The sequence below is a fragment of the Myodes glareolus genome, chromosome 4 (genome assembly GCF_982192425.1).
Source record: "Myodes glareolus chromosome 4, mMyoGla1.1, whole genome shotgun sequence".
In the NCBI taxonomy this organism is placed as follows: Eukaryota; Metazoa; Chordata; class Mammalia; order Rodentia; family Cricetidae; genus Myodes; species Myodes glareolus.
In genome coordinates, this window is record NC_142029.1 from 107139505 (window position 1) to 107164738 (window position 25234).

At 35.0% G+C, this 25234-nt stretch overlaps 1 protein-coding gene across 1 annotated transcript; it reads left to right on the top strand.

Annotated features, from left to right (window-relative positions):
- The first annotated feature begins 8322 nt into the window (after positions 1-8322).
- LOC125400771 (olfactory receptor 7G2-like) lies at positions 8323-9261 on the top strand. Its single transcript, XM_048434932.3, has one exon. It carries the CDS (start codon positions 8323-8325, stop codon positions 9259-9261), a length of 939 nt encoding a protein of 312 aa, XP_048290889.3.
- Positions 9262-25234: the final 15973 nt, after the last annotated feature.

Consider the following 25234-nt stretch of genomic DNA (forward strand, 5'->3'; position numbering starts at 1 on the left):
TATACTTCTAAATCCAAGTTTGTTATTAAAAGAAAACTGCAGAGTTTCTTTCTCATGTCAAGGGCCATATGGTATGGGACAGAAAGAAGAAAGACTTTAGGAAAAATTTTACTTTTCTTTATATGAAATTTTGTCTCTATTGTCTCTGTCATACCTTTCATGGAATATATGTCTATATAAATAATGCTTAAGTTTTTCAAAATGAACAGTGAATTTTTCTGCAGTAATCTTTGAAGTTTCCAGGAAGAAGATGGAGCCCAACAACAACAACTCCTCCTGGTTGATATGATACTATGATGCTGATAGCAGTGCTATAAGACTTGTTTTGGGTACCAGCTGTTCAAGATGGTTCCAACTAGGTTAGCTGAAATGGTGCACCTCTTTACAACATTCTGACCAGAATTCCAAATAGGAACCTCAGAAAAACCCTACTGAATACTCAGAGACTATTTGCAATTATACCAGGCTGTAATCTTGGAACTTAACCATCATTTTACTTTCACAGGATCCCATAGAATGTACATCACCCCCATGACAGCTGGAAGTAATTCTAGAATACAGCATCCTTTCTCTCAACAAAGTTTGTCCTCAGGGTTAGGGTAATCATTTAGAGATTGATTGTAATTGGTATGAGGTTGAAGGTTGCGGAGAGAGTTGTGTAGGCTCAGGGATTTCTTTTGAAAAAAAGAGGGAAATTAGATGGGATAATAGATTACTGTGAGCTTATTCACACTAATAATACTAATGTGTAATGGAGTGAATACTTGTGAACTATTATTTATAGGCAATTTATATTTGTATGGATTCTTGTATATTGATACAAAATCAAATTATATTGAATATGTCCCTATTTCTGTCTATAATACCTGTACACCTATAAAAAGTTATTTTGTCATATTGTATGCTTGCATGCTTCTACTTCTGCTTAAGACATTTTGTACTGGCAGCGCTGATCTATTCCTGAGAGTATGTTGAGTACTGAAGACACTCCACTTGGAGCTTGTTTTCTTCTTGGCAAAACTGGCCTTTGGTCAAGGAACTGGTCATGCATCAACCACTGACAAAATGCACACTGTCCAGACAGAACAATCAGGATACAAGAAAAAGGACTGTCAAGTCTTGCCAAGACAGGCTAAGATGGTTTTGAAAAATTTACTGCCTCTGAAAATGGTCTGTCAGTTACTCTAGGCCTTAGCCAAAGTTGGTTGTCCCAACATTGTAAATGAGACTTTGGGTGATTGCTCAGATAGCTAGTTGTCTCTGTTATTTGTTGCACATTTTGAAAGTTGCTTAATTGTACTTTCTGCTTATTCAAGTATATTATTTCCCTTCTCAGGTCTTCATTGGGACTGACAACTAGATAGTTGTTACTTTTCTCTCATGACTTGGCCAAGTTATTTATACCACAAGACTTAGATTCCTTAGGATAGAATAATTATTGAAACATTTGTCATGTTTCTTGCTTATATTGTTTATGCTGGTTGTAATTCTAATTTTAATACTTGATATTTGTTCAAATTGTATATAATTTTGTATTAGGCTAAGCACTTTCATATTTAAACTAAACAGGGAGGTACTGTAGGAAGTTTTTCTGCCTGTTGCCTGTCTGTGAGTCTACTCCTAAATAAATAACCCTCATTTCTGAGCTAGTGTGGGATTTCTTTTTAACGTTTGTCTTAAATATTGTATACTGTTTCGTCCTGTTTATCTGTCATCCTTTGAAGGTCTGTTCTTTTCTGAAGAGAATATGGAAGGGAATGCATCTATGGCACAGAAGAGGTGGGGCCAAGGAGGGAGGAGTAAAAAGAGAGAAAACTGTAGTTGGGATGTATTGTATGAGAAAAGAATCTATTTTTGGTTGCTAATATAATATTTTTTTCTATTTTTCAATGTAAGTGTTTAGTTCTATGAACTTATCTGTTAAAACTGAATTCATTGTGTTCCATTACTTTCGGTAAGCTGTGTGTTCACCACACTAATTCAGTTTTATAAAGTTTTAATTTCTGTCTTGATCTGTTCATTCAATGTCAGTGTTTCAGTTTCCAAGAGCTTCTAATCTTTCTCTTGTTTTTGGTTGCTGTTGATATTCAGTTTTAAGCAATGGTAGTCAAATATTATGCAGAGTTATTTTAATTTTCTTATATCTATTGAGGCTTCTTTTGTGTCCATGTCTGAGGCCAAATTTGGAGAAAGTGCCCAGAGGTGCTGAGAAGAAGGTATATCCTTTTATGTTTGAGTGAAATATTCTGTAAATATCTGTTAGGTCCATTTTGTTTTTGACAGCATTTAGCTCCAGAATTTCTCTTTCTAATTTTTTCTCTTAATGACTTGTCTATTGGCAAAGTGGGTATTGCCGTCACCCACTATCACTGTGTGTTAATATGTGATTTTAGCCTTAGTAGTGTTTCTATTATAAACTCAGGTGCATAGATATTAGAATTGAAACATCTTCCTGGTGAGTTTTTCCTTTGAAAAATATATGGTGTCCTTTAATATCTCTTGTGATTGGTTGTGGTTTGGAGTCTATTTTACCATATATTAAACTGGCTACACCTGCTTGCTTCTTGGAGCCTTTTGCTTAGAATATCTTTTTCTTTTTCTCATTTTTACCTGTGAGGTGATGTATTTTCTTGATGCTGTGTGTTTCTTGGATGTATCAGAAGGGGGAGATTTGTTATTTGTTCCAATCTGTTATTTTGGGTCTTTTTATTATAGAATTAACAACACTGATGCTGAGAGTTACCAAAGAGCAGTGTTTCCTGATTTCCATTATTATGTTGTTGCTGTGTGGATTTTTCCCCTGTTCTGAGACTATTTCTTTCTTGTGTGTTCTTGGGTTTGATTAACCTTTCCTGGTTGTAGTTTTTCTTGCACCTTCAGTATACCTGCATTTGTATGTAGATACTTCTTAAATTTGATGTTATCATGGAATGTTTACTTTCTTTATCTGAGTTGCCACTCTATCTGCGGTCTCTGAGTTTATAGATCTGTTCAAGTATGTCATTTATTTTCTTGGTAACAGCTACTCTAGAATCTTGAAATAGTTTAATTTGCATTTCCCTAATGAGTAATTATATTGAATACTTTAATCCTATTATTCTTAGTTTTGTCCTTTTCATAGTATCCCAGATTTCCTGAATATTTTATACAGGACATTTTTAAACTAAACTTTCTTTGATGAAGGTATTTATTTTTTCTATGGTGTCTTAAATGCCAGAGATTCTTTCTTCTATCTCTTCCTATTTTAATATTAGCTATTTTAATAATTAATAATTTAATAATTAAAATTTAATAATTTTAAATTTATTTTACATAACAAACACAACTTTCCGTTTCTCCTCCTTTCATCTCTCCTCCCCACTCCCCTTTGCTCTCCTTCCCAATCCATTCCTCCTCCACCTCTGTTGAGAAATTGGCAGGGTTCCCATCAGTGTCAAATCCAGGCATTCTCCTTTGAGCCCTCCTTGTTTGTTTGCTTCTGTGGGTTTGTGGATTATAGCATGTTTATCCTTTACTTTAGAGCCAATATTCACTTATAAGTGAGTGCTCACCATGTTTGTCTTTCTGAGTCTGGGTTTGCCTTCAAGTTTTATGATGTCATTGCTTTTTACAGCTGAGTAATACTACATTTTGCAAATATAGCACATTTTTTTTTATTCTTCAGTTGAGGATGAACTAAGTTGTTTCCAGGTTCTAGCTATTAATAATAGCACTAAGAATATAGTTAAGCAAGAGTACTCATGGTATGATTGAGCGTTCTTTGGTATATCCTCAAGAGTGGTATAGCTGGGTCTTGAGGTAGATTGACTCCCAGTTTACTGAGAACCAGCCGTACTGATTTCCATAGTGGCTGTAAAAGTTTGCACTCCTACCAGAAGTGGAGGAGTCTTCCCCTTGCTCCACACACTCTCCAGCATAAGCTGTCATTAGTGTTTTTTTTTAATCTTAGCCATTCTGACTAAAGTAAAATGCAATCTCAGAGTCATTTTGATTGACATTTACCTGTCTCCTCCATCCCTTCCATTCAGTTGGTGAAGCTTGCCTCTATAGCTTCATTTAAACTTTGCAAATTTTCATTTTCAGATTTCCCTTCATTTGGATTTTCTTTATTGATTTCCACTTTCAGGGTCTCAAACAATTTTATTCACTTCCTTCTACTGTTTCTGTTTTCATAGATTTCTTTAAAGTATTTGCTCCTTTATTCTGTAAGGTCCTCTCTCATATTCATAAACGATTTTTTAATTTTTTTTTCTTGTGCTTCAACTGTATGAGAATACTCAAGGCCTGCTATGGTAAAATTGCTAACAAGATGTGGAGACATATTGTCCTGGATATTGCTTTTCTTGCTTGTGTTTTCATACTTGCATCTAGGAATCTGAGACTGGAAAGATTGTAGTCTTGGATATTGATATCTGTTTTTGTGTTTGTTGGGTGGGTGTTTTGTTCCTTGGTTTCTGTTTCCTCTATGGTGCATAGAAGAATGTGGAAGCTGTGTAGTGTTTGGTAGGAAAATTTTCTGAAATCCTGATAAATGTGGATGCTGAGTGGGGAGCTGGTGACATAGTTTTCTGTGTACTGGAACCTGACACGTAGGAGTGGAAATTAACTGATACTTAGGAATGAGAATGGGCCAGGAGTATGACAAGGTTTCCCAAGTGTGAGGAAAACAGACTTCCACAGAATACCATGCCCAGTTAGCCTTCTAGAAATAGGGATAAAAAGCAAGGAGATGCCACAATAGAAGGTGTGCTGCAGAGCAGGAAATAAGACTAGGGTATTAGATTTGAAAGAATGGAGGGCAATATGAAGATCTGCAGTTAGCCTATTTTCTTCACTGATCAAAGTGGCATGCAGGCTTCCCAGGAGAGCCTTCTGGAGTCGGAGCCTGGGACAAAGCAATAGGTTGGGGAAAACAATGTAGGTGAAATTCTGTGTGAAGCACTGGAGACGGATGCCATTTGGGAAGGGAGGCTGTGGCAGGTCTTCTGTTGTAGAACTCGGAAAGAAACTGAGAAATTAAATTTGGAAGAACAGAGGAAGACGCAATAAACTACAATTAGTCTACCTTCTTCCCTGCCCAGTATGTCCTGTAGGTTCCCATGAAATGCCTTTTAGAGAAAGGGACTGGGCTAAAGCAAGGAGGTTGTGAACTGAGTCTAAGAGAAGACTTGTTGGAGCCCCTAAAGATGGAAGGATGGGGCAAACTACATCTGCAACAGATGTTTTGTTGCAGAACTGTGGATGACACTGGGGTATTTGTTTTGGAAGGCCAGAAGGAGAGGTGAAGGTCTTCAGTTAGCCTACTTGCTGTCCTGGCTGGACTGTACCTCCTCATTTTTGAGACATGGTCTAACTCTATAGACTCAGCTACCCTGGCATTCATTATGTATAGACTAGGCTGGCCTCAGACATGTAGAAATCTACCTGTCTTTTGCTACTGAGTGCTGTTATTAAAGGTGCATACTACAACACCCAGAATCATAGTCTACTTTTGTTTGATTCTTTTCTTAATGTTAAGTTTGTATTTGTAGACTCTTGACATTAATATTATGTCAGATGCATACATGGCAATAATTTTTCCCATTATTCAAAGTACCTATACACTTGATTGACAGTTTCATTTGCTATACAAAAGGCTTTCCTCTTTTATACTGAGTCATTTGTAAATTATTAGTTTCATTTTCTTAGCAACCTCAGGTGTTTCTTACTCAGAAAGTCCTTACATACTCAGATATTTTGTAGTCCTCCATAACTTTTTCCTATATGTTTCAGAATTATTTAAAATAAAAAGAAACACATTATTACTGAAGCAGCTTGATAAAAAGGCAACTTATTGATATAACTAATTTAAATATTGTAAGCTACAAGATACATGTTAGATACAGATTCTTATCTGTATTCGTGAATTCATTCATACAGGTATATACGTTTGTAATTATTTAAAATTAATTTTATCATAAAATATGATATTTTCACTGGTTCTACCCAGGCTAACATTTCCACACTTTGTCTTTCGCCTGCAAAACTCTCATTTTTACTTTCCTACTTCCTGGTTTCTAGTGACATGAGCCTCCACCCAAAATAAACATACACATAAAAATAAATAAATAAGCCAAAGAAAAGAAAAGATATTTTTCTGTCTCTGTGAGCCTGGGTTGCCCCATTCAGTGTACCTTCTAGTCTATCCAATTTTGTAATATATAATTTGTAAATATAATTTCATCTTTTATAACAATGTTTTAAAATTCACTGACTTGAGTGTGACTTTATTCTTGTTTTTCATAATACTAAAATTGCATCATTAGGTTATTGCATTATAAAATTTCACTTTCGTTTAATTCAATGAATTGCATTTTTTCTTGATGGTAAATATTTGTTCAAAACCACATGTTTCAGTGCAAATTTTACATTTCCTACAATTTCTCTTCAGATTTTCCTCCATTCTGTTGCTACGTATTAAAATGTATTAAGGTATTTTGAATTTTATATTTGCTTAATTTTCTAAATCATGTTCTAATTTGAAGAAAGTGCTATGAAATACTGGTAATAATTTGTATTATGAGTGTATTTGTGTTTAGTCAATTTAAAATATAGTGCCATTATACCTGAACATGGTTTGTTGAGTTTTTTTCCCTGTATTATAGTTTGGGCAATGTATGGTTCTAAAACTAGTAACTATTATTGTTTTGGGTTGAGAGTCAACTCCTTTATATTTTCCTTAATATAAGAAACGTTTTCAGCTATATCCAAATTAGCACAATGTTGTGCATGCTCTTTTCTCATTTTATATTGATATATGATCTTCCTAAACCAAACTTTGTCATGGCTATCATGATAGATAGAAGTTGAATTTTACAAAATAAAAATGTGTGCATCTTATTTATGCCAAATGTATCCCCAAATCCAAATACCAAGCATAAATTATCAACCTGTATCTAATTATGCAATGTGTATTATGTTATTTAATAAAAAATACAATTTAAAAATTAATTTTAATTTTCTGAGTCATATAAGATACCAGTCCACAGTTAACTCAATTTTTGCATTGAGCCACTCAATGATATAATCATATTCACATACCTGAAATTAATTCTTTATATATATGTTACTATATTTGTAAACTAAGACACATTATCAAACTATTCACATTACTGTTATCATAGGTATTAAAACTAAATTAAGAAGCAATGAAGTTTGCACAATATGTTAATGAATGTCAGCACAAAAACCATGGAACAGAAGAATATATTTCCTCTCTGGCCCACTGCCTGAGTTAATCACCTGCAGAAAATTTTTCATCAGGTAGGTCTTCCCCTTAAGGATTTGTGCTGCCATATGATCATATGATACTAAATAATTTTGTTAATGAATACATTTTATTGTTAAAACCCCAAGGAGCTACAGAGACTGTAAATATCAACCTGAAATCAAGCTCACGTTAGTAGTCAGTACGGCTGCCTCTGGACTCAGGCACCATCCCTTCAGTTCTGTACAACAAGTAGGTTCTTTCCCAAATGTGTGTTTCTTGTGAAGTGTGGTTTACCTTAGGGGAAGAAATCACATTTAATCATGATGACACTCAAGCTTACTGAAGGCTTTTGACTTAATGCTTTGCATTGGTACCAGTGCTTTAATCTTTTCAGTGGTTGCTAGACAAGGACATGAAGAGGATGGGTGGAATGTATAATTTGGTATGCCAAATGTAAAACAGAATCACAATGCAAATGTTAGAAGCTTCTTATACAGCACTCTGCTTAAAATAATGCTCTTTTATAGACTCATGCCCTTTGTGTTGAGTCAGGGTTAAGATTCAAGATTCACAGTTTTCTGTGGTATTATTAATGATTACATGGAAGTAGATCACAGACTTCAATGTGTATCTTTCTTTATGAGTCACAATTGAGATAAGATGCATTTAACTTGAAATCTGATTTTATATAAATTGTATTAGTTTATATTGAGTATAATTTTTATTTTTCCCACTGATTATAGTTTTTTAAAATTTTTTCAGTGAAAAATTCTTATATAATACACCATGCTATTCTTTTTCTTTAGTGTGCTGTGGTAAAAGAGACGGTATGAATACATAAAAATTTAAAAATTATCAGATGGTTGGAAAGGGGGAAATTAAGAGGTAAAGAAAAGTAAAAAAGACAGGAGAGAAAAGTAAGTAGAAACATACGCACATATGGATGGAGAGTAGAATTGTCAATACAAAAGGAAAATAATGTTTATTTCATTAATCATATCTTGAATTTTAAAGTGATGGTCATTTCTCTCCATATCATCACCAATGTTATTTTCTTTCAGCATCTGAAAACCATGGGATTCACAAACCGAACAGTTGCTACTAACTTTCTCCTCCTGGGCCTTTCAAGTGACCCAGAATTGCAACCTGTCATGTTTGGACTGTTTCTGTCCATATTCCTGGTCACAGTGATTGGGAATCTGTTCATAATCTTGTCCATTATTTCAGATTCTCATCTCCATACTCCCATGTACTATTTTATCTGCAACCTCTCCTTGACTGATCTCTGTACAAGCACCACAATAATCCCAAAGATGCTGGATAACATCCAGGAACAGAATCTAAGTATAACCTTTGCAGGATGCCTCACCCAGGCTTGCTTTGCCATGCTTTTTGCTAGTCTGGAATGCTGCCTCCTTGCAGTGATGGCATATGATCGCTACGTGGCCATTTGCTACCCCTTGAGGTACACAGTCATCATGAATTGGCGTATGTGTAGCCTCCTCACCCTATTCTCCCTGCTCAGTAGCACTATAAATGCATTACTTCTCAGCCTCACGGTGCTGTGGCTGTCCTTCTGCAGAGATTTGGAAATTCCTCACTTCTTTTGTGAAATTACCCAGGTCATCAAGGCAGCCTGTTCTAGCACATTCATCAACAATATACTGATATATATTGCAGGTTTAACATTTGGTGGCATTACTTTTGCTGGAATCATTTTCTCTTACGCTGAAATTGTCTCCTCTGTCTTGAAAATACCATCTGTTCAAGGAAGATACAAAGCCTTTTCCACCACGGGGTCTCACCTGTCAGTTGTTTCTTTATTCTACGGGACAGGTTTAGGTGTATGCATTAGCTCAGCAGTAACTCACTCCCGCAGGATAACAGCAGCGGCATCGGTGATGTATACTGTGGTGACACAAATGCTGAACCCCTTCATCTACAGCTTAAGGAACAAAGATATGAAACAAGCATTGAAGAAACTTATAGGTAGGATGACTTCTTGTCTATAAATATGTTGTCTACTTTGAATGAATCTTATAGTTAAATCACTGTAACAGGATTCCTGACTATCCCTTCACTAATCCTTTCAAATTCAGTGAATGGCATGATGCAGAATAAATTTAATCTTGTGTTTATTACCTTTTTTTGTATTTATGTTTGCTTGAAAAATTGTCTCAACTCGATTTCTCATGTTTCAAATTCTGGGAAAAAGTGTGTGGGTGTCTTCTGTATCTGTATATTACATATATACAAAAGTATATATGTATATTTGTAAATATGTGTCCATTAATATGTATATATACATGTATATATAATAAGATATGGAATATTAATGTTATTGACAATTAGAAGTTATACATATTTGTGAAGTACAAGATTGTGGAGACACAGAACTGGCTTAGAGCGCAGGCTTCACCTGGGACAGACGAGATGAAGTTGAGAAATGACTACTTGGCAGACCAAGCGTAGACAGAAGCATACTTTCTCTGCTCATTTCTCAAAGTTCTGTCAGAATCTGTACCTTTGATAAGGAAGTGGCTTTTGAGATCAGTTCATCATGGTCCACCAGAAATAGATTAAGGAAGTGCTTTGTTTCTCTATACTTTTGGCTTTGTTTCCTTATACTACTTTTTATTCTTTATATTGCTTTTTATTGAGACATTGGTTTATTCAGGGTGAGGTAAGAGTATCTCATGATCATCTATGTGTGTAAGGGGGTTTTGAGAGTTGACATAATGCTTTTTAGTCTGTATAAAAGTCCTTGCAAAATAAAGTTTCTTGTGAAGTGGTTCATACTCTGCATCCCCTGTGTCCTGATATGCACATGAACCTTACCCAAGGTCCCCAACACACTAGATGTTGACACAAGAAGACATTTCAACACATGTTGAAAATGTATAATGATCAGATCATGGTAATTAGGCAAAGTGCTACATCCAATATTTACCATTAATTTCCATCAATAAGATTGAAACTTCTTTGAACTTATGTCATTCATTTTTGTCAATCATAACAATTAATGCTAGCAGTTAGTCAATGTATCCTGATATACTCATGTATTTTTTAACCATTCTCTGTTCCTTACCCATATCTTTCCAAACTTGTCATAATCAGTATTATTTTATCTGCTGTAAAATCATTATTGCCTTTGATGTGTAAGTGAAAAAAAATGTGGTAATTATTTTTGTCTCTATTTTCACTTGATAAGATAGCTTCTAATTTAATTAATATTGCCTAAAAAGATTGTAAAGGAATTTTTGACAAATAGAATTCTATTATGTCTATGTGTCATTTTTTCCTTTACAATTATATCCACTGAGAATTGCTTAAAATTCATTTCTTATGTGAACTACTGTGAATATTGTACAATTGAATGAAAGTCCATAATTGCTCATAAACATTTATCTCTGTTCCTTTAGATTTGTGCTTATTTCTGGAGTAGTTTTACAAAATAGTACTTGTTATGATAGCTTTTAAGAAACGACATGCTGATTTCAGAATCATTTAGCAAATTAATCAACAATGGGTTACAAAAAATCAAGTTTCTCTGTAGTGTCATTGCCATTTCTTACTATCAATAGATAGTCACTTGATGCCATTCTAACTCGGGTGATATGGCAATGAAATTTATATAGTTTTTTTTTGGTTGTTAGAATGACATTGAACTATTTTTTAATAAACTTGTTCAGCTTTGGTATCTATTATTTTGAGTAAAGCATATTAAACTCATTTATTTAGTATTTAGCTGAACTCTTTGGACATTTTTTCTGTTGAATTTCTGTTATTTCTGGCTGTGACCCATATTATTTTATGTGTCTGTATCAGTGTAAAATGGAAGTGAACTGCTAAAAGTACTGAAGCAATTTTCAAAAACTATTAAGAGATTTGTGCCCCATTCATTAAGGTCAGGTCAAATGCATCCCAGATGAGGCCCCCAGAGGAGAAGGTAAGATCTTTCAGTCTTCTAAAGGAGCACCAATATCAACATGTTCAGTTTTTTCTAAATTACACTACTGAAGATTTTCTCAGTAATTTTATGTTAGTAGAAGATGCTTGGAATTTTCAGGACGAACACTTTAGGATCTAATACGACAAAGACATATTAAATCTGACATAATCAAACACACAGAATTTTTCCTTTTTTACAAAGAGCCAGGAGTTTGTGATATAGCAGTGTTATCACTACCAGTACATATTTTTTATATTAGGTATCAGTTAGAGAAATACAATAGCAATTTTTTATAGCCTTTTCCATTCTAAGAATTCTTAACCTTGTTAATATTTAAAATTGAAAAATAAATTCTTTATCATATCTGATCACTGTGCTTTTGAGGTGCAGTTAAAAAAGAAGAAATTATTATTCATTTTTAATGTTGGGCTGTGTATTTATATATTTTATATTATGTGTAGAGATGGAAAATGTAAACAGTCTTTCATATTGATTAAAATTGTGATAGCACAATTTGTGCTCTGTGAATAAGGTTAATTAAAAATTCTTTTATAATCAATTAGAAATTAGAAATACATTGTGTTACTTCGAGTAAAGTAATTAACTACTTGTATGCATGGTTCCAAATTTTGAAAGTACCAGAGATTTCTTTTAAATGTTTCTGTCATATTTTTGTAGGCTAGTCTTATCGTCCCTATTATGACAAAACAGTTTTATTTATAAAATAATTTAACATTCTTAAATACACAAATTAACTTGCACTTCTATTAACCTATGGACTTTAAAATTTTTATTTATATGTATATGTGTGTTCAGGTGTTCATAAATTTATGTATATGTACCATATGTGTGCAGGTGCCCCTGAGTCTTCTAGAAGAGAAGCAAGTGCTCTGGGCCATTGAAACTTCTCTCCAACCCCAATCTATTTTATTCTTAAAAATTAGCAAAGATTCTCTTTCTCACTTAGTGAAATATCTATATTTAATATGCTGATTTGGTCCTTTAAAATATATTTTATTTATTCTTTGGGAATTCCATACATGAATATGATGTGTAGTGAAAATACCTACACCCCAGTCATATCCTCCAACTCCTCCTAGGACCCACACTACAGCCTCATCATATGAAGTTTACGTGCCCTCTATTGTGTAGTCTATTAAGTCCAATTAGTGCTCTTTGTACATGTGTGTAGGACCGCTGACTAGAGAGCAGTGGTTCTCAACCTGTGGGTTTTGAACCATTTGAACGTCCCATAACAGACATCCTGAATATCAGATATTTATACTATTAATCATAACAGTAGCAAAACTACAGTTATGTAACAATGAAAAAATATGTTGGGGTAATCACAATTTGAGAAACTGTATTAAACTGTTGCAGCAATAGGAAGGTTGAGAACCACTGTTCTAGATCATAGGCAATCTATTAAGAGCCACATCCCAGAATAAAATTGACTGCCTTCTTCCAGCAGACTTCAATTGCCACTAGCTCCTTATCTAGAGGTGGCCTATATGTGAATGAGTATGTTCAAATATCATGTAGTTGGGCAAATTGTGCCTTGGAAATATTTCTTGCTGTTGGCTTTATTTTTCATGTTCCTTGTTGTATGTAGTGGAAAAGTCTTATGCTTCATTTTCTCCTGTGGTTTAGTTTGAAAAATAAACAAAATTTATACTAAATTGGTCTTAAGAATATCACTTCTTTTGATCTAAGATCTGCATAGTCTAATCTTCAACTTTTAACTCTGTCATCACACTATCTTTGTGACCTTAAAATGAATGAATTCTATATTTACAATAATGAAAAGTAAAGTTCTTTTAAAGAAGGATTTGTTTTTATTAGAACTTTTAATTATGTTTCTGCATGTCTATGTATATGTTCACATAGATGAAAGTGACCAGGAAATCCAAACAATGGTGTTGGACCCTCTGGAGCTGGAATTACAGGTGTTTATAATCAGCCAGATATACATATTGGGAATAGAATACAGATTTTACTGCAAAAGCAGCACACACTGTTTACCACTCACCCACCTCTTCAGCAATCAGCATGCAGATCTTCAGTATTCTCACCTGAAATGGTAGATGATTGATAAAATTATTAATAAGAGTAAATAAACAGCAAATCCATGTTTGCCATAGCATATGGACAATTTATAGAACATGTCAAATTAAACATACTATATATAACATAATTGAACATTATTTAATGTGAAATATGAAACCACATTCCATGCTTTACAGAAAAGAGGATGTAACTGAGGTACCTTAAGCAAAAGAACAAAATAAGACCTGAAAAGTGTTTAATGTTTTTTTTCTCAGAGTAGCGGATAAGTAATAAAGTATTCAAATATTTTGAATCATATTAGAGTTTAAGAAGTGGAGGAAAAGCAGTCATGAAAATTGAAGCAGAGTTTGATCAGGACACAATAAACTTATAGAGAAAATATTGTATTAGTTCTCTTAATATTTGTAAAGTGATTTAAAATTAAAATAATAAAACTTTTCTGAACATCACTTTCTGCTGATTGATAGCCTCTTTTAGGGACAATCAGTACCTAGACAGGACTTCCAGGCACAGAAGACTGGAAAAAAAGAAGGAGTCACCAGACAAATGCAGATCAAGTAGTACAGACATTAAAAAGTAAAGGTAACCTAGCTATTTAAAAGAACATAGATTAAGAGATATGAGTTGCAGGACCTGTAGTGGTGCATGCCTTTAATCTCAGCACTCAGGAGGCAGAGGCAGGTGAGTTCGGGGACAGCCTGGTCTACAAGAGCTAGTTCCAGGACAGCCTCCAAAGCTACAGAAAAATCTGATCTCAAAAAAATCTAAAAAGAAAGAAAGAAAGAAAGAAAGAAAGAAAGAAAGAAAGAAAGAAAGAAAGAAAGAAAGAAAGAAAGAAAGAAAGAGATATGGGTTAATTTAAGTTGTAAGAGCTAGTTAGAAACAAGACTAAGCTATCAGCTGAGCTTTTATGATTAATAATAAGTCTCCATGTCACTATTTGGGAGCTGGGTGGAGGGACAGAGAAAGACTAGTTACATTTGGTACTCCAATCTGTGGCATGACCACATGGACTGAGCAGTCACTCAAGTGGTTACCGCTGTAGTCACCCTGTGGGTCACTGCATGAATACTCTGCACAGCTATCTGCTGCTCACAGGGACTCTGGAAAGTGAGCGCAACAACTTCCCAGAGCTCTGGAAGTAAACATGACTTCAACCCATCCGTTCCAGAGATTTGGCTTTAGCAGAGCCAAGGAGGGTGGAGCCAGTCACTAGAACTAAGCAGAAAAGGGTTTAGCCTCCAACTAGCTGTTTAAGCTTTGGCTTACACAGTCAGAGAGCACTGCATGCAATTAGTAAAGAGAGGTCCAGGCCAAAAAATTCCTCTATGTAAGTGCAGACTGCTTTAAAATGTGCCTAGGTGCTAAGGAAAAAAATGAGATGTATACACACAGTCATAGAAAAATAGTTTTAAAATAGTAAAGTGAAGTATTTAAAGTTAGAGTAAAACATTTTTTTTTAAAAAAACCACAAAAGGATGAAAAATATGCATTACATCTGGATCCTGTATGGTGCTTTGTTGACTTAAAATTTTTGAATGCTGATAAGTAAACAACAACTGGTGAGAGACATTGGATTATGAAAGCAACTGCTGAGTTAATCCAGCCTATACATTCTAGAGATGTCTTGGCTTCAGAATGGAAGTTGAGAAATGTGTTGTATTGGAGGAGAGGTTATGACTTTTGCTTCTACATGAAATGAAAAGCTATAGAAATTCATAGAAATCAGATTTGCTCATAGAGTATTGGTTACAGGCATGAGGAAAAAAATAGAAAAGACTACAAGACAAGTGAAGTATATATTGGTCCCTCTGCATGGGAACAACTCTGAGACTGGATGAGACATGTTAAATTTAGTTGACTACAGAGTCATCATGACTTATTATTGAATGAAATTTATGCCATGGAAATGCTGAAGCATGCATTGGCAGCCTGTATATGGCATTTCAGTTGATCTTGTCCATATTGGGTTTCATAGTCTAAGTTGTTGGAGATGACTGATCGCATTTACATGCCATCATTTTATATGGATTAGATAGAGATTTATATTACAGCTTGGTTATACAGTCCAAATGGACTTATAAGTTTAACAGATTTCTTTTACCTGCTCAAACATAAAACCAAAAAAATTTTACCTGACTAGTGCACACTGCACATTCCATATTTACTTAATGCAGATATATGTTCCCTTTAAAAGTTTGTGTGTATTCAGAAAAGAAAGTATCAGATACCAATTAAAACAAATAGCCCAGATGATCCAGTTTCTCAAATTCCTCTATAGCAGTTTCCTTAAAATTCATCTTTCAGAACAACTTCAAAGCTACTAGCTGAGATTCTCCAGCCTCACAGAATACTCCAGTCAGGTCTTTAGGTAAACTCCACACTTTCCTACCACATAGAAACTAAGTAAAAAATAATACAGCTAGCTCTCCAAGGACTTCACCATTATCTCAAATTTTTCAGGGTCCCCTAAAAATGCCATCACACCCAGACAATATGAAGCAATCTGGAGAACATTTCCAAGAGGTGGGGTGGGTGGTTTTTGGTCAGTTGATGGGTTCTGGATGTTTGTCATCATTTAGTGGGTTGGTTGCAAATTGTTAGTGGTCATGAAAAAAGAAAAAACAAAAAACAAAACAAGTGAGGCTAAAATCAAGAATTTCTTCCTGAAAAGAAAAAGGAAAAATATAGTATGTTGATCCAAACTTAAGGTTATTTTTGTTATAATGTGCTGTATTATACATTTTCATTCTTGTTTCAGATATTGTATCTAGGGCTAGAGAGATGGCTCAGCAGTTCACCACATTTGCAGCTCTTTCAGAGGTCCTGAGTTCAATTCCCAGCAACCACATGGTGACTGACAACCGTCTATAATGAGATTTTATACTCTCTTCTGGCATGCAGGCATACATACAGATAGTGCACCATATATATAAAAAATAAATAAATATTTTTAAAAAGATATTTCACATATGCAGCTCATTTAAAATGTAATAAACAGCTTGTCCTTGAAAAGCTATTTTGTCCTTGAAAGCAATTAGGAGGATAACAAAATACAAATTAGTAGTTTGTGATCTATACAAATCAAGCTTGTAATCATATTAGGCTTGATTTTAAGGTTAAAGAGGTATATTTGACAGATAAATGGTCTTCAAGCACTTTAGAGACCTAAATAATATGGTATTTTAATGTTTTAACAACATGGGGCTCTTCATGACAGTGAGACACATCTCTTCCTGGAACCACCAAATTACTTTGTAAAAGGATGAGAAAATCAAAGAATTTCCATACAAATTTTATTTCTATGACAAAACTAGCCATTTGTGCAAGAAACTGTTCTTGTCTTGATAGTGGTCAGTATGCTGTACCAGCTAGATAGGCAGAATACAGAGAAAAGTGACTTTTTAACTTTGCTAAAACAAGGTAGGACAATCTTTCAAAATTTCTGATTTATAGACACACCTGCCAGACATTTTTCAGGGAACACAAGAAAGCAACGGCTGAATTTTGGCAAGACTGAGCATGGGGATCCTTCAAAATTCCTGCTTCATAAAGTGTTTGCCAGATATTCCAGGCCTGTAGGCCAAAGATGGGATTTCCAACATTACAGAGGAACTTTGAGTGACTGACAAGATAGCTAGATAACTCTGTTGTATCTAAATTTTTGAAAGTTTCTTTCAATGCACTTTCTGTTTACTCTGGTAATAAATCCTTTTGGGGTCTTTGATGAAGTAGAAGACCAGATAATAAGAGTTTTCCTTAGTCATTATAGAAAGCAAATTAGTAACAAAATTCTGAACTCATAAAGAGAGAATAGAAAATAAAATATTTTCTTTAAATTTGTCAAATACAAATAGAATGGACTTTGTAAATGTAATTGAAAATTGTATTTTATTGTTTATAAAATTTTTTATGTTGGAGTTAAAACTTTTTCTTTTTAATAGAAAGAATGAGGAAAATGTAGAATAATCTGTTTTACACTGTGAAGATATGTCACTCTGATACATGGGTTTATAAAATAAAAAATTGAATGGCCATTAGCTAGGCAGGATTTCCACGCACAGGGGACACTGGAAAGTTGAAGGTAGGGGTCACCAGTCAGATGCAGATGAATCAGCATTGGCATTGCAAAATAAAGATAAGCCATGTAAAAGAACAAAGACCAAAAGATGTGGGTTTATATACTTTCTAAGAGTGAGTTCGGAACAAGCTTAAGCTATTGACTGAGCTTTCATAATTGATAATAAGTCTCTATATAGTGATTCAGGAGCTGGGTAGTGGTACAGACAAAGACTACATACATATATGTATCATATTTTATTATATATTCATTAAAGGACATCTAGGCTGTTTCCATTTCCTTGCTACAGTGAATAAAGTTGCAATAATCGTGGATTTGCAAGTATCTCTGTAGAATGATATAAAATCCTTAGAACTATACTTAGATGTGCTATAGTTGGATAATATTGTAGATCTATTTGTAACTTTTTGAAGAAACCCCTTACTGCATAACAGCTATGTTGGATTGCATTCCCACCAAAACTGAGTAAATGATAAAAATATATGTGCTTTGTATTTCTGAAGAAGAATATTAAATGTATTCCTCATGTAAAACTCTCATCTATTTTCATAGTTCAGTTTTAACAAAATGCAGTCAAGTTTATTCATCCTGAGATTTTTACAACTGCATTTTCATTTCCTTTACAATGGTTTTAAAGCTTATTTTCTTTTATAGTAAGAGACTGTGATTTGAAGTCTTCATTATTTATTTTAAATCAAAGTAAAAATTTAATAATCAACTGGACAAAATGTGTTAATAGTAGAGGGCCTAGAGAGTGGGGTGCCCAACTGACTGGCTAATCATTCACCTCTTGGTCCATTATGTGCAGCTGTAGGCTGTGCTTCAGAGTTTCTCTTATGTCTCAAAGGATGGGTAGGTTTGGGGGCAGAGTGGGTGTTGTAGTTTACAGGATCAGATTGATAGGGGGTGGTGTTGGAGCAGCCTGCCTGCAGGAAACTTGCCTACTGACTGGCTAGTGAAACTGAGACACATCATACTCATCACAGAAAAAAATTCATCAAAAATGATATCCCAATTATGAACAGCTATGTCCAAACACAAAAGTACCTAAATTTGCAAATTAAATATAAAGCTTAAATTTGACATCAAACCCTCACACTACATAGAGGAGAATTCTATACCCTACTCTTTCCAATGGATGGTGTGCCAGACATAAAATTAACAGATGACTAAGGGAACTAAAAGATGTTATAACTCTCAAAAGGACCTAACAGAAACCTGTAGACCATTTTACCCAAATACAAAAAATATGCTTTTTCTCAGCACCTCATGGAATCTTCTCTAAAACTGACCACATACTCAGTAACAAAACAAACCTCAATAGATAAAAAAATGGAATAACCCCCTGTATTTTATCAGATCACCATGGCTTAAAGTTAGAATTTCACAATAACACTAATTGCAGGTAGCCTTCAAACTCATGGAATTTGAAAAATGATCAACTGAATCACCATTAGGTCAAAGAGAAAATAAAGAAAGAAATAAAAGACTCCTTAGAATTCAATAAAAATGTTTGCACATCATAACTAACCTTATGCAACGCTATGAAAACAGTAGTAAGGAGGAAAGTTTATAGCACTAAGTGCCTACATTCTTTAGCAACTAAACAGCATACTGGAAAGCTACAGAATAAAAAGAAGCAGACTCAATGAAGTGAATTAGATGCCAAGAAGTAATTTAATTGAGGGCTGAAATTAGTTAAATGGAAATAATACAAAGAGTCAATGAAACAAAGAACTGGTTCTTCAAGAAAATCAACAAGATAAACAACCCTTTATTCAAAATAACCACAAGGCCGAGAGAAAATATCCAAACTAATAAAATCAAAAATGAAAAGTGCTACATGACAACAGAAACTGAAGAAATCCAAGAGAATCATTAAGTCATTGTTGTAGGAGGGTTGTCAGTTCATTCTCAGTTGCTCAGTCCCAAAATGATCACATAGAAACCAAATGATTTCCAATACTGTCTGGCCAACAGATTCAGCATATTTCTGGGTAACTCACATCTAAAATTAACCCATCTCCAGTAATCTGTGTATTGCCATGAGGCTGTGGCTTACTGGGTAAAGTTCCAGTGTCTGTGTCTGGTGGGGCTTCTCTCTGACTCCATTGTCTTTCTCCCAGCATTCAGTTTAGTTTTCCCTTCCTAGCTCTATATTCTGCTAAATCAATGCCTGATACAGCTTTTTTATTCATTAACCAATAAAAGTAACACGCACACAGAAGGACTTCCCATGATATTTTCCTTTTCTTTTTAAATAAAAAGGAAGGTTTTATCTTTAACATAGAAAAATTACATATAAAAAGGTATCAAGCAAGAATTACAGTTACAGTATTTATATCTTCCTTTTCTTTTATCATAACTAAGGAAAACTATAACTATCTATTCTTCAACTCCATCAAAGACTCCAGAAGGATATAATATTACCTGAGTAAAAAGGAAGTACATTGTAAGCAACTTCCAAAACTCTAAAATTGACAGAGACAACTCACTGCCTGGACCCAGTGTTCTTCTGTATTGTTGGGGCCTCCATCTTCAGTCTACAGGTTCATAGTATCTGGGAGATTTTTCTATGAAGCAGGAAATATCAAAGACAATTCTGCCTGTATTGACAGTTTTCAGTCACTTTCTTCTGTGTCTTGTAGAATGTTTGACAGACTCTGTTATGAAGCAGGAACCCTAAAGGATCGTTTCACCTTTAGTCAAGTTCAGCAGTCATTTCTTTGTGGGTCCTGCATGTGTAGTTCATGCAGCATAGTATCAAGCATTCTAGGCAGGAGCATTTTCTTGCCCAAATGGTTAGCAAACTCCATAAGGAGACTTTTCAATGCCCATCTTCCTCTTGAAGTAACTGATGCTGCCAGGAGTAGATGTGTCTCATTGTCATGAAAAGTCCTAAGTTATTAAAACATGTAAATGCCAAATTCTGTTAGTCTTTGAAAGATTTGAAGAATCTCTACCTAACTGAAATATATCTCTATATATCGAGAAAACCTAACTAACATCACTACAAACTTGACTATTATAGATGACTATATATTAATTTGTATTTCTTTTTTTTCTTTTTTTCTGTATTTATTGAACAGTACAGAAAACATCTCTTGGAAAAATAAAGGGGTATTTACAGAAATCATTCACCCAGTTGTACAAGGGTGGTCCCTTGTTACTGATTCCAAATGATTCAAGTAATAAATATTATGACAAACATTGTTTAAAAAGCATTATTTTTATGATTTCATCAACAATTTTTGATATTCATTTTAGAAGATTTTTCAAGCTTATGCTTTGTGTTCTTGATAAATGGTTGTCATATCACAAAACACACATGAATTTATATTCAATAGTCTTTAGTCAAAAGCATTGAAGAGCATATAATTTAATATTAGAACTGTGCATGAGGTCTGAGCCAGCAATCTTCTGGATCAGGAGAGAGACATTGACTCCCGAAGGACCTGACCAAAACCAGTGACCTTGCAGGATCAGGAAAGACTGTGTGTCTGCTGAGGTAAAAGACCTGAGCCAGAGACCTCTGTGTGACTGGGTCAGAGCCAGCATCCACAGTGGGAACAGGCCATAGCCACGGATATCTGTGGAAGCCAGACCGAGCCAACAACCTCCAGCAGAGTAGACCCAAGCCAGTGACCTCTGTCTGCTAGTGCAGGTTTGAGCTAGAAACCTAGAGAAGTAGGACTGAGCCAGCAACCTCCACGAAAGCAGGCCTGAGACAGTGACCTCTGTAGGAAACGGACCCAGCCAGTCACCTCCATGGGAGCAGGATAGAACCACTAACCTCTGATCGATCATGCCAGAACCAGAAACCTCCACAGGAGCAAGTACAAAGGTACAACATGTGAAGAGCAGGCCAGAGTAAATCACTTCCAAAGTAGGAGACCGAAGACAGTGAGCTCTGTAGAATCAGGCCCAAAGCATTGACCTCAGTCAGAGCAGACCCATGCCAATGACCTCCACTGAATCAGGCCAAAGCAAGAAATCTCTGTGGAAGCAGGCCCAGAGGACCTCGATGATTACAGAACAACCTCCAGAAACGCTGAGTGACCTCTGGGAATGACAAGCAACTTCTGTGATGATTGGAACTGTGGTCCTGACTGCACTACAAGGAGCATCAATCTGAGCCTTGAATCCACTATCACCTGGAAAATTGATTACCGTTACATGTATATTAGATCCATGTATGCCACTCTTATGGTCATTGTTGTCAAGTTTCTCTGAGATTGGGAATTATAGGCTGCTTTGCTTTATGTCTAAAGCCATCTGTGAGTAATATAATCCTTGTCTTTCTAGGTCTGGGTTACCTCATTCAATATGATGTTTTCTAGATTCATCCATTTGCCTAAAACTTTCAAGATGTTGTTTCTTATGCTATATAGTTCTCCATTGTGTAAATATGTCACATTTTCCTTATCTATTTCTTGATCAAGGGGCATTTTGGTTGATTTCATGTTCTGGATACACAAACAATGTCGCCGTAAACATAGCAGAGCACATGAGCTTGTGGTACAATTGAGAATTCTTTGGGAATATAACCAAAAGTGGTATTCCTGGGTCTTGAGGAAGGTTGTTCTCTAATTTTCTGAGACAATGCCATATTGCTATTTAATGGGGCCTTATCAGTTTGTACTCACTCCAGTAATGCAGGAGTGTTCAAAACAACCTCACATAAGGCACAGGACTGATCTTCAAAATATACAAAGAAATCAAAAAATTGGTCATCAAAAGAAAAAATAATCCAATAAAAATGGGGTACAGACCTACACAGAGAACACTCTATAGAGGAATCTAAAATGTCTGAAAGACACTTAAGGAAATGCTCCAAATCCTTAGCCACCAGAGAAATACAAATCGAAAGAATTCTGAGAGTCTTTCTTATAACTGAAAGATTGACCAAGATCAAAAACACTAATGACAACTTATGCTGGAGAGGATGTCAGATAATTTGTATTTCTTAATTATACACTATACTTTTAAATGAGCTGCACAAACACAATGCCTTAATCAAGAGCAGAAATATACATATAACAAAATTGACCTTAAATTAGTATCAACAAACCAAGATTTGTACCAATACAAATATCTATAACATATTCTTCTTTAAATGTAAACAAACATTTATAGACAATATTAGGGAATATGGACATAGTTCTTTCCAAATTGCTTCCTGATTTTTCTTTGGTGAAGTATTTTGGGGGGTTTCATGGTGACCTTTTAGATGCCTTGATACATCAAACAACATGAGTCTGGAATTAATTCACAGGTTCTCATTTTCTGTGCAAACAAAAGCCGAACCTCTTTTCCAAAGCAACATGTCCTTAGACTCAAATTCTGAAGTCAAGATACCTTTAGGTTCGTTTAACTTAGCAGTTCATACAATGAAATGTCTCATTATGTAGCTCTAACAGTCAAAAATTTGAAGAAAACACAATAGTAGTAGTAATAATAATACTATACATAATCCAGACTCTCTTGTATATTCTACTTTTCACAACTTATTTGTTTTTACTCTATTTCTTTTTCTACAAGTTTAATATTTATTTTATAATCTTTAATCTTTTAATCTAAAACTGTCTGTTCTCTTTTATATTACATTTACTGTCTCTTTACTCTTTTTCTTCTCTCTCCCAAGCCTATGTACAGTTTTTAAACACACTGTTTCTCATTTAGAGGTCTTTTATATCTTCATCTGTCCTATTGTGTATCTGAAATCCTTTTCTGTCCAGGAGTGCTTCTTAAAATTCAAAACAGCTTGGCTATGACTAAGGCTGCTTTGTGTTTTGGCTCTGCCCAGTATAACATGTCAAAGGTCCATTCATTGCCTCTGAGAGCCATTCTCTCTACCCCATATCCAGAATCAGGTTGCAGCAGGTCTGTGTTGCCAATAAGCAAGTTGTCGCACTCTGCTTACAAACCTCATTGAAATGCTCCATAGCTGGACCTCCCAAAACAGTCGGAGTTCATGCTGGCTAACCAAGAAACCGCCATTTTGAAACCTTGTGTTGTTTTGTTGTTGCTGTCATTGTGTTGCTATGCTGAATCAGGAAGACCTCTCTTAAATGAATTGTGGTGCCCCTGCTCACTGCCAACAAACAGAGCAAGAAGCTGTGTTAAACTCTGGATTTTTGTTTCTAGAATTCCTTTTCAAGCTTTCTCGGGTTTTTATGTGTATGTAGTTACCCATGTTGGAGTGCCAATTTGTAGTAGGATGGCAGTTGATTCATTCCCAACTACTCAGCCCCCAAATAATCACACAGAAACCAAATTATTTGCAATAATGTTTGGCCAATAGGTTAAGTATATTTCTGGCTAATTCATATCTTAAATTGACCCATCTCCATTAATCTGTGTATTGCTATGAGGCTGTGGCTTACTGGGTAAAGTTCCAGCATCTGTCTCTGGATAAGGTAGATGGCTTCTCTCTGCCTCCACCTTCTTTCTCCCATCATTCAGTTCAGTTTTCCACACCTATTCTGCTAAGTCACCGACTAAAACAGCTTCTTTTTTCATTGATCAATAAAAGCAACACATATACAGAAGGACTTCCCACCCCAGATTATACTTTGGAAACTTCTACTTCACAAAATTAGAAAGTCTATAAGAAGTTAACAAGTCTCTGGATAGGTACAGCATACCAAAATTAAATCAAGACCATATAACCAATTTAAATAGATCTATAAGTGCCAAGGAAATAGAAGTATTTATCAAAAGTCTCTAAACCCTAAAAAACTTCAAGGGGAGACAGTATCGGTGCAGAATTCAACAAGAATTTCAAAGAAGAGCTAATACCAATATTTCTCAAGTTTGTCCATGCAACCGAAAAATAAGAAACATTGTCAAACTCTTTTTAAAAGATTACAGTTACCCTGAAATGCAAGCCATACAAAGATACAATGAGGAAAGAGAATTACAGACCCATCTCTCTCATGAGCAATGATATAAAAATACTCAATAAAATACTGGCAAACTGAATCCAACAACACATTAAAAAAATTACCCACCATAATCAAGTAGTCTTCATTCCAGAGATACTGGGATGGTTCAATATATGAAAATCTGTCAGGGTAATCTTCCATATAAATAAACTGAAAAAAATGGCATGATCATCTCATTTGATCCTCAAAAGACTCAACAAAATCCAACACCCCTTCATGACAAAGGTCTTGAGGAGACTAGAGTTACATACCTAAACATAATAAAGGCATTATATAGCATGCCAGAAGCCAACATCAAACTAAAGGTAGAGAAACCTGTCAGAATGGCTAAGATCAAAAACACTGATGAAAGCTTATGCTGGAGAGGATATTGAGTAAGGAGAATACTCCTCCATTGCTGGTGGGAGTACAAACATGTACAGCAACTTCATAAATTATTGTGGTGGTTTCTCTGAAAAATTGGTCTCTAACTCAAGACCCAGCAATAACACTCTTGGCCATATAGCCAAAAACTGTACAATCATACCACAAGGACATTTGCTCAATTAAGTTTATAGCAACATTATTCGTAGTAACCAGAACCTGCAAATAACATACATGCTCCTCAACCAAAGAATGGATAAAGAAAATGTGGTAAATTTACACAATGAAGTACTACTCAGCAGTAAAAAGCAACAACATCTTGACATTTGCAGGCAAATGGATAGAACTAGAAAATAGCAACCTGAACACAGTAACCCAGACCAAGAAAGACAAACATGGTATGTATTAACTCATACGTGATTATTAGATAACCGAGCGATAGTCCATAAACCCAGGTAAAAAGGTGGAACCTAAGAGGGACACACGTGGAGGGCCCCAGGAATAAAAATAGATAACATCTCCTGAGTAAACACAGAGAGTGGTTAGAAGGGAAGAGATTGTTCATGGAATATGAG

Coding starts and splice junctions, on each gene's coding strand:
- LOC125400771 (XM_048434932.3), top strand. CDS start 8,323: ATGGGATTCACAAACCGAACAGTTGCTACTAACTTTCTCCTCCTGGGC.